Source organism: Lampetra planeri, chromosome 12 (assembly GCF_965212315.1).
Source record: "Lampetra planeri chromosome 12, kcLamPlan1.2.h2, whole genome shotgun sequence".
In the NCBI taxonomy this organism is placed as follows: Eukaryota; Metazoa; Chordata; class Hyperoartia; order Petromyzontiformes; family Petromyzontidae; genus Lampetra; species Lampetra planeri.
Genome location: NC_136118.1, coordinates 6,478,684 through 6,489,491, shown reverse-complemented (window position 1 = coordinate 6,489,491; position 10,808 = coordinate 6,478,684). Strand labels below are relative to the sequence as shown.

General features: G+C 45.0%; 2 protein-coding genes across 2 annotated transcripts in view; one reads left to right on the top strand and one right to left on the bottom strand.

Moving 5' to 3' along the window:
• LOC144721587 (transcriptional adapter 2-beta-like) overlaps positions 1-3,219 on the top strand; it is a 12,349-nt gene extending 9,130 nt beyond the window's left edge. Inside the window, exons 2-3 of the mRNA XM_078599330.1 lie at positions 20-655; positions 1,149-3,219. Coding sequence (XP_078455456.1) covers positions 20-655; positions 1,149-1,422 — 910 coding nt within the window. The 3' untranslated portion in view covers positions 1,423-3,219. The remainder of the gene's footprint in view (positions 1-19; positions 656-1,148) is intronic.
• On the bottom strand, positions 1,934-10,808 carry LOC144721590 (uncharacterized). Its single transcript, XM_078599334.1, has 11 exons — positions 10,638-10,808; positions 9,339-9,511; positions 8,984-9,094; positions 8,734-8,841; positions 8,418-8,566; positions 7,889-8,047; positions 6,685-6,794; positions 6,407-6,518; positions 5,335-5,462; positions 4,412-4,559; positions 1,934-3,591 (listed from the first exon to the last, which is right to left on the bottom strand). The coding sequence occupies exons 2-11, from the start codon at positions 9,492-9,494 to the stop codon at positions 3,543-3,545; spliced, it is 1,230 nt and encodes a 409-aa protein (XP_078455460.1). The 5' UTR covers positions 9,495-9,511; positions 10,638-10,808; the 3' UTR covers positions 1,934-3,542.

The following is a 10,808-nucleotide window of genomic DNA, read 5'->3' as shown; positions in this document are numbered from 1 at the left end:
CGCTTTGGATGTATTTAAGAGTGACAGACCACACGTGCACGGAGCCCGGCTTGGGCAGCCCTCCACCGTCACCGTGTCTCCTCGAGCTCTCCCCGGCCGAGCGCCAGCAGCTGGGCTACCTGCCCCTGCGCGACGACTTCGAGGTGGAGCACGACCCCGAGGCGGAGGGCCTCATCAGCGGCTTGGCCCTCAGCTACTCGGACGACGAGCTTGACCTGGAGCTGAAGCGCGCTTGCGTGGACATGTACGTCCGCCGCGTGGAGGAGCGGCAGCGGCGCAAGCAGATCGTGCGCGAGTACAACCTCATCGCGGGCTTCCTGGGCAAGGAGCGCGACCGCGGCCCCAAGGGCCGGCCGCCCTCCAAGGAGGAGACGGAGCTGCGCGGGAGAATGCAGCCCTTCTGCCGCTTCCTGCCGGCGCAGAAGCTCGACGAGATGATGGAGAGCGGCAGCCGCGAGCGCGGCTTGCGGCTGCGCGTGCGCGAGCTGCAGAGGTATCGCTGCGACGGCATCACCCGTCTCGAGGAGTCGGCCGAGTACGAGGCGGCCAAGCACCGGAGGGAGAAGCGCAAGGCGGGGAGGCCCCCCACGCCGACCACGAGGCAGAGCGGGCGGCCCCCCACGCCCAACACACGCCTCGGTGCCCTCGCGCTCAGGTGCGTCTGCGTGGAGCAGGCGTCAAGGCGGTGGCATTGACGTTGCGTGTGTGCTTGCACCGCCCGCACACTGGGTAGATATGCCACACGGAGCAGGGGGATCTAAAACCGTAGCAGTGCAGGCAGTGCAACTTCACTCTCGATATCTATACCATACTGACCAGGCGTCAAAACGGGGATCAATCCTTCGGCAAAATTGTTAAAAATTGATTATTGATGGCACTCTCATTGTTTATGGTGTTTCTGCGAATAATTTACCAATACATTTTTAGACATTAATGCTTATTATCGCTAATTTCCTTTTATACAGTTCGCACAGTTGATCCTTTAGTATCAAACTTTGTAACTATTGAAACTATGTATCCTGTGACACTATGCCATATGCTTACATAGAGCTCAATGATCAGAGTTAAAGTGCGCTTATAATAGGGCCTGTCTTAAACCTGTGCGATGGAGGATGCTAATTTCTTTTGCTCCGTGGCCATCCACACAGGAACAAGGAGCAGCCCGACGGCGACGTGCCCACCCTGGAGAGCCTCCCAGGCTTCCAGGAGCTGTCGGAGCAGGAACGCTTGCTGTGCGCCTCCCTCGGCCTGAGCCCCACGCGCTACGTCACCATCAAGGCCATCCTCATCCGCGACTACCTCCAGAAGCGGCAGGGTATCCCCTCCAAGCCACGCCTGCCCCCCTACCTCGACAAGTCGCACAAGAAGCGCATCCTCAGCTTCCTAACCAAGAGTGGCTGGATTGCCCGAGAGGCGCAATAGAGGATGAAGCCTCTACGGCACCTCCCGATTAGCACGGTTGACTATGTACGGTGCGAAAGAAGTTCCACATACATACAAGCCCTGTCCCCTGAGTTTACACTTGGAAGAGCGAGCATGTTTGAAAATGCCAAAAAAAATAAAACGCAGTATTATAATAATCGTGCTGAATATTAAGATGCTTCATTTATTCTGAATCAAATGATGTGGTTAATAAATAAGCACCCAAGAGTATTGGGACTTTGTGAAGTCTCTGTCAATAATTATAATTGAGCGCCTTAGCTCAAGGTGTTTCACAGAGTAAAAAAAACCCGTAAAAATAGTGATTTAAATGGCAGGAAAGTCCAAGGGCCGAGGAATGAGTGACCATAACAGAGGGCACATTGGGGTTATGAAATGGTAGGGGAGGGACGGAAAGGAGTGGAGGGGCGAGGGGAGGGAAGAAGAAGAATGGGCAATGGAGAAGAGGTGAGCTTTAAGAGAGGAACAAAAGGAGGTTAAGGTGGAGGCCTGCTTAATGTAGAGGGGAAGTTTATTCGAGTGGAGGGGTGCAAGGAGGGAGATACATCATTTTGTTATACTTGCTTTACATGATCATACAATAACAGTAATGTTCAGCCCTTCATCAATCCGCTCCTGAATGAAGGCCTCCATATGCCATTTTAGTCATGGGGGTTGTTTGATCACACTTCACTCTGCTGGTGTTATGAAGTGTGGTCAGTGATGAAAACAACTAGGATCAATATTTTTCAAAAGTCCTTCACTAATATTCCTTAAGTCCTATTCAATGCATTATCCAAAACATTGTCTTGCTTAATTGTTGATGTAACTTAAATTGTCATGGTGTTTTTGCTAATAATTTGCCAATGTCTAGACACGTTATTCTTCCAAGCCTTGACTTGGGTTTTATACCGTACACATTATATTGTAAGTAAACGTGTGACACGTTAACGGACTGTAAAAGTATTTCCTCTCGTGTCTTTATAAACTTGTATTATTAATGTGTGCCAGAGATATTGGAGAAGGGACATGAGAAATGATTACAGAAGTTGCAAATAGTTGTAGAACTATTGAGTGCAGCTGCACAGGGGCCCGCAGGCAAGAGGATCCCCAGTTACTGGGTTATGTAGAGGATGGAAATGAACCCTTTCCCATTCCGATGACGTACATGTACAATCATCAGTTTTACTTCCGATTCCCGAAGTAAAAGGCCATGCGGAAGGGGGTGTGGCACAGTTTGGCACCAGCTATCATAAAATGCGTTTGTGTCACTGTATTTCTCTGTGGTGAGTACAATATCTTTAAAAAAAAAAATGGCGCTACGCCTCTAAATAAATTGAACGCTGAAATGCTTGGACGTTCCGTGATACGGTGGTGAACGGGACACCCATCCTGAAAATTGCAGACGTCTTTGAATGGGGAAGGGTTAAACAGGGGCCCCCATTTTATACCTTGCTCCAGGGCCCATGCCAATCATGCTACGCCTCTGCAAGCAAAAGTGCATCAGGGCTGGAGGAAGCGATTTGAGTGCCACTCATGAGTGACCTGCTCACTTCTTGAACCCACCCCTTCACGTGCTGTGATTTAAGCTTAAGTACTGTGCATCGAAATTGTGAATTGTGGCCATAACAATCATCAATGTGCGTGATTGATGTGTGGCATATATAGAGACTCAAAGATGCACTTTTTATTGGAAACTTACAAAGTGGGTTATTTTACACGAACTGCCTGTGTTTATTGCACTGTAATGTATCGTTCATGTTTGACTTGATGACAGCACATAAATGTTTTAACAACGAAGCAGCATGTCGTGTTGATTTACTTCTCCGAAGTAATATGTTGAGATAAAATTAACCTTTTCTCCATTTTTTTTTAGACAATGAATATACTCAAACAAATGCAGCATTCAGTAAGTTTACATTTGTCAATCTAAATGCAATGCATTTCAATACAATGCTTAATTATTTGCTATTCATGTTGTGCTTTATTCATTACAGGTAAACATCTCTCACAACACTGATATATTGTATTGTAAAAATTATAAAATAATTACAGCACAAAAATAATTAAGTGAGGCATCAGTTTTTTTCATGGATCCATGTACCTTTCATCTTCCCACTTCCCTACTGAGGGTCTGTTGAAGAATACTCTTTTGGACGTCCGCCATGATGCCTGTAAAATAGGAATGCTATTATTTTAAAACCACAATACATTCATCATCATCATCCACCTGCTCAATCCACTGCTGAGGCAAGGTCTCCCCAAGTCTGCCATCTCTCACGATCCTACGATGCAATAATCCAACCTAGCACCTACACATGAGTTGATTGGTCAAATAACCCTCCGCCACATGCAACGCACATAAACCATACATTACAATTTTAAAAACAATGTATATCAAAGTACATATGAATATGTTGTACACATGGTGGGGCAGTTACATCTAGAGGACTTCATATCTGAAGAGAGTGAGGTCATAATAGGCTGCAGTGCACAGACGGAAGGCAAATGGTAATTTAAAGAAGGTGAAAATGAAGCCTCCTCATACAGAAAGCTCAGTCATACGCATAAGATATAACAAAAACAAGTCTGGACTTTAAAAGGGGAAATCTTGACAGTTGTTGGCCGACTGGGTTGCATCGTATTCTATTTCTAAGGTTTGCTGAGTTCGCGCCTCCCATCTTCTTGCTGTATTTGCCTCCGTGCAGTTTGCCGTTCTCTGTGTGCTCTGTGTAATGTCCCTCTGTATGTTCCCTCGCTGTGTTGTTTACGCCATTTTCACCTGAGGACGAGCGCTTGTGGTGCGTTCGAAACGTGATCTATTTTAATTTTATTTTATTTCTACATACGTGACTTTACCAAAAGAACCAATGAGTAAAGTAATTCCTGCAGTCACGAAAGCTTCAATCCTAGATTTATGGAGCATATGTTTGAGAAAATGAGTGAAATTTGTCAGTATCGTGGAATGAGGAGGAAAAGAATAAGCACTCGCCGATAATGCCACTCGGAGATGCCCCAGCCGCGCTTTCCGTTAACGATGAAGAGGCACAGCCTCTCCACAATGCGAGCCTCCCACTCGAAGCCAATGTAGAACTCCGAGACGTCCTGCACGAGGCACTGCACATTGTACAGTTTCCCACCTGAACAGCAGGGAACATAGCTGAAACGTTACAAACATATCTCAGCCATACATAATGTCGTCACTTGTGAACCTGATTGGCTCACAAGTGACGACATCACATTTATCCCACTATTTTTAGACCGAAACAGGAGGATTTCTCCACAACTCTGGCTGTCGCCTGATGATGTTGGTTGTAATTACCGGCGAAACGTCGTGCTCGAATTGTATACATTGTGTTTTTACTCTCCAATACATCAGGTGTACTGAACTAGTTACGAATTGCCATGTTTTGTTTACGTGGCAACCCTTACTAATTGGCTGTGTCGGGTGGTGGCGGGTTTAACGACACATTTATATTTACGTGATCTAACCCAAAAACATCTATTATGGATAATATTGGTCGCGAAAGCCTACGTGTTAAAATATCTCAGCTAGTAAGGTATGCACTTATTACTGTGGTTTTGTTTCAGTTGTGCTGTAAGGCTCTCCGATGTGTTTGGGGGTTGTATAATCGGAAAATGTGCAGCAGAACCAGAAAACACATCGGAGAGTGAATTCTAGCATTTCACTCACACACTGTCTGTATTAAGACGGTGTGAGCCAACTCAGGCACAGTGGTGTGAGAATGGTAGAGCATGGGCCCCTGTCCAATTTCCCCGAAGCCCAGTGCCAGGGTGCTCCTCTGGCCCGTGGACTCCGGTGCAGTTGCACCGCCTGTACATTTGATAACCATCTCACTGGAAGCATAACGAGGACCGCCACCTCCCGTGAGGCTAGAGAGGTGCGTTGTAGACCTGCACGGAAGCGGAATCCGTAATCCGAGGGTGGGGTCCCCCCTTCGCCATGGTAGGCCAGGTCGAAGTCAGTCCAGTTCACGCTATGCATCTCTCCAACCGGTGTGTACAAGTAGCCCATCTCCAGACTGCAGGTAGGTCAGAGGGCAAAAGAACGTCATGAAACACATCGAATATACTCAAATCAAACTTGCTCAATGTATTATACATTGCAATCATCGCTGCCCTACTGACACACTTTGCCCCTTTGCAAGCCAGGTGATGGGTCACCTTGTACCCACAGGGACAGCTGCTACTGTGAGTGCCTTTTACAATGTTTAAGATGAGATGTGATGTAAAGCACACTCGGCGACTCGGGCGCTGTATTAAAACTAATAATTATCTAACCATTACCATTTGAAGCTGCGGTTTTATTAAAACGACGTAAGAACGTACATGTACACATATACAGTTCTTTGTATATCAACATCTGGATGAAGGTCTCCCCACACCATGAGGGTCACGGTGGTGACCATCATTGGTCTCCAACTTGCTAATACTCACTGCTGGTTGGTGAAGGCAGGGCAGCATATACGTGGGAGCTTTGAGGTGCAGAACATCAATATATTATAACGCACCAGAGGTGGGACAAAGTCATTGTTATGCAAGTCCAAGTCGAGTCGCAAGTCATCAAATTCATGACTCGAGTCTGACTCGAGTCCAAGTCACATGACTCGAGTCCACATCTCATAGGTGGGACAAAGTCATTGTTATGCAAGTCCAAGTCGAGTCGCAAGTCATCAAATTCATGACTCGAGTCTGACTCGAGTCCAAGTCACATGACTCGAGTCCACACCTCTGTAACGCACTGCCCTCTGCTACTTACTGCATAGCCCTGTTCATATATGGTGGTCGCCCATCCAAACACTATCTAAGATAAACTCTCTTAGCTTCCAAGATCCAGCGCATTCCAGGTGATTTGGTTATGGCTGTAATAATGTTAACATGTAGCTTTGTCAGATCAGTTTACTAAAAAAAAAAAGTCAGAAACTAAAATAGAATTGGTTGCAGTCAGATGGAATAAGTGACTTACACAGAAGTGGTGATGGGCTGAGAAACGACCCCAACGTTAAACTGTGTTCCATCCTCCAGTGTCACCATGTGAAAGGCATAACGATGCAGGTACTTCCACTCGCGCTTCTTGCCTGGGCCAAAAAACAAGGTATTATGGGTGTGTTATGGTTGAGTGTGTGCAAAAGAAAGCAAATATGTAACAATTATATTTCGCAACGATGCCCACATAAATTCTAATTCGAAAACATTTAAGTGTATAAGTCGATAACTTCGTCTGAGGTTTAGTAAACTCGTCACCATAGGAGTGATCTCTCATGGAGCCCATGATGAGCTTTTGTGGAGGAAAGCCCTCCACGGTGATGGTGCCGCGAAGCCACCCAAACTGCTCATAGTGTGTCTGGTGAGACCTGCGAGGAATGGAAGGGCAAAGCACCAAAGTGTTATAATCTTAGGGGCCATCCATAAATGGCGTGACGCACGGGGGGGGGGATCAGACATTTGTGACGATGTGTGACGAGGGGGGGGGGTGAGAAATGTGACGTCACATCAAAATGCGCAACTTTAAATAAATATAGAATTGTTATAACAACACTAATTGTTATAACAACACTCCTACAACATCAGAGTGCAGCGCCACATTAAATACGCACTACAATGACAGTAGTTTAAAGCGATTTGAAGCATATTTTATTTTCAAAATGGAAATATGATTTGGGGGGGGGGGCAGAGCTTTGTGACGTCATATTTGAGGGGAGGTCTGACTTTTTGTGACGCCGTGTGACGAGGGGGGGGGGGGGTCAAAAATCGTCCAAAATCGCGTGACGTCATTTATGGACGGCACCTTACTCTACTTGCTGAAAACAATAACGCACAGAAAACAATCACCGTCTTAAAAACCATGAGAGTCCTGACACTGAGAACCTTGGACCGAAGCAGGGGTTCAGTGATCCCTGATTTTATTGTATTCTCAAGTGTCGTGAGTTGATGGTCTCAGCCTCGATCAAGTGACTGCAAATGAAACCAAACTAATAAGAGTGATAAGTTTGGGGGGGGCGGGGGGGGAATTGGATACATCTATTAACATTACTATAAAAAATGTACAGTGAAAGTTTAGGGGAAATTATACATATTGACAGATTACGTCACACTTTCCAACTTGCGTTTGATCTCAAAAGTATTGAATTAGTACAGTACAGCAGTGGTTAGGTAGCTGTTTGTGAAAAACCTATTTGCATATTTACAAATACTGTAGTCCTTTTTGTTTTAATTTGTGTCTCCAAGTTTGGGCAATCCTTTAATCAGTATGGGCAGTTTTCAAAAGGATAACTCCTTATTAGCAAAGCTTCTTTATATTATAGGTTCACTTATTTCGGATAATGTTTCGGAGAGTTTTAATGTCCCACTGTCACAGAGAGATGGACAGAACTAATGCATACACTTTCAATCTTAGTTGGAAAGCGGTAAAGAAATTTGAAATTAAGTGGTGCAGCGTATGGCTCACTCCTCGAGGTCTTTGAAGAATGTGCCACTCCAGGGCTCTCGAGCGATACCGCGACAGATGAAAGTGGGGTGCAATTCCGTGTCGAAGTCAAAATATGGCAGGGTGCTCTCCCAGACCAGGTCCACGATCACGTTCAATGTGCGATCCTCCCCCCTTAGCCTGAGGTGGAAAACAATGCATGACCATCACAAAAAAATATATAGGCAAGCACTTTATGGCAAGAAGTAACCTTAATGAAAATCCTGATTGTACAATTTGAATTGTCAATTGACACTGTGGGAGGAGATAGTCAGTACATATGTATGTATCTTTTTTCGCACCGTACATAGCCAACCGCACTAATCGGAGGTGCCATACAGGGCAGGAGTAGAGGGAGACCGAATGAGAGATGGGAAGGACGAGGTGGAATGATATGAGGATATTGTGTGTGACGAGAGAATAGGCACAGATAAAAGCTACATGTAGAAAACATGAGCAGCCGACCCCATGCAATGATGTGATTTTTGTCTTCAATGAATCGACAGTTTACCTCATTGGTCCATTAAAAAGAAGTTTCCACTTTCTCATTGGTTCCAATGGCTTTAATGTCAAACCTTCTGCGCCAAACGTCATGTCCTCCTCTGCATGCAAGATGGTGTCAGGTAGCTTGGTACTCAATAGGAGCCCTATGTTTGGCAGCTAAAGATGGAGAGACACATATTTTCATTGCAAGTGGATCCATTTAAAAGACGCGTAATGTATATGAAGTTATTCCAACATGCATTATTAATCAAATAAATAATTCCGAACCAACTGCTGACCGACACGGTACTTTTACCAGGGACATATTAGACCTTGAACTTTACCTTCATCATGATAAAGCCGTTTATGACTTTGTTGGGCCGTCGAGCCGTGGCCGCCACAAGATAACATCCTTGCTTATTGGCTGCATTGAAATAAACTGCATCAATGGCCTGAACAAAAGTAAAAAATACAAATCCATCGATTGATAACAGGACAAAAATGTGCATATCAACATACGATAAGCACACACGCGCGTTTTCTGTGCAAGCAGAGTTGCAATGTGGGTACATTTCTTTGACAAGGTCAGCGTACCTTAGGGTTGTTCGAGAGTGGCTGTGCACATTCCATCTGGGCAGGCGTGTTCCGTGACCTCCTGCCGTATCCAGCCTGCCCAATTACATTCTGCTCACGTTTGTTTCTCCACTGGAAAGCATCATAAAGCAATATTTTTCATTTGTATGAGAACCTACTCTCACGCTCTAGAACCACTTTTAAAATTTTCAGTTTAACACAAAAATGTATTAGCATGCTTCAACATAACATCAACGACAAACTTTAGCTGTTACAAAGTATGTTTAATTAGTGGTGAGTTTCAAGAACACATCTATTGTCGAGGCCGGCTATTGTGCAAAAGATAAAAACGAGATTGATAAAAGGTGCAAGGTACCTGGCGCAGCGTGTATAAGCAGTAGAAGAACGCGTATTTGATGTGGTAGAACTTGCCGGGTTGGCTGTAGACCCCAAACAGCTTTGAGGGATCATCACGAAATAGCCACCACACCACCAGCAGCACCGAGGCTGCTCCCAGCAGCAACAGCAACATGGTCACTAGCCAGCGTGCTGAACAGAACACCCGCAAAGATACAGGTGCAGCCCTTTCGTCACTCACGTCCACTGGCGAGGCATCGTTGAAGAGGTAGGAGTAAACTAGATTCTAAGCTTTCGTGACTGCAGGAATTACTCTTTGTTTTTTTCGGTAAAGTCACGTAAAAATAAATTAAATTAAATAATAGAATACGACGTTTCGGTTGCAACACAAGCAACCATCATCAGGTACAAATGAATGAGAAAACATAGTAAACTTGGAAATATAATGCAATACAACACAGAGAGTCGGCCAACACAACAGTCAACACCCCACCTGGTTGATCACGTTCTTCCAAAGATTGCAAAATTTGAGAGAGAGACAAAACATAGACACGGAGACACACAGACAGAACACACAAGCAGAGAGAGAGACTCACACAGAGACAAAAAGAGATGCACACACACATAGGCACACAGAAAGACAGCGTCTCTGTGTCGAGGCCTTAAATAGAGAGAGGGGGGTAGGAGTACCCACACTTTACACCTTTACATTGCTACCTGCCAAGTAAACCGCGTGGCGTACCCACGTGTTGTTGTCATTGTCAATGTCCGAAAATAATGTCACTGTTATCATAGACATGCACTTTTAAATCTCGTTTGAAACTAATATCTTGAGAACTGCTTTTTGCGTTAAAATTGTTGTCCTTCCCCGCCCCTCTAATTAGCAAGGTTGGCTACATACGGTGCGAAAGAAGTTCAACATACATACATACTGTGTGCTCGCACACAACTCTGGCTGTCGACCGATGAGCGAGTGGAAAACGTTCTTTCCCTCACCGATTACCCTTGTAGCTTGATGTTTTAAGTTTGCCAATTGGGACTTAAGTTGGTCGAAAATTTGACTTCCCATTTCTGCTTCTGGGTGGACAGAGGTACGTGTATTTAAGACACGCAATTGTTTCAACTACTGCGCCGAGAGTTTAAACGAACCGGCGACCTCTGATTTTACACTACAACATCCACACCGGCAGTGCCAATGTGATATCAAATGTATGACATTTTAATTTCTTTAACTCACCCGCAATGTTTGCTACTTGTACTTTGCAAACACCCATGTCTTGATTATGTGCAAAAACAGTAAGCACAACAAATTACTTACCTTAAAATGTAAAGGTGATAAGAAGTTCAGTGTCTTTGGGTGTTCATGTATTGAGACGGTATATACTGCATGCATGTACACGTTTTCCGTGTTTATACTCAAGTGCAAGTGTGTTTAGTCACAGAAACTATATATCTGATGAAACTTTGGGAGTGCTAGCCGTTAAAAGTA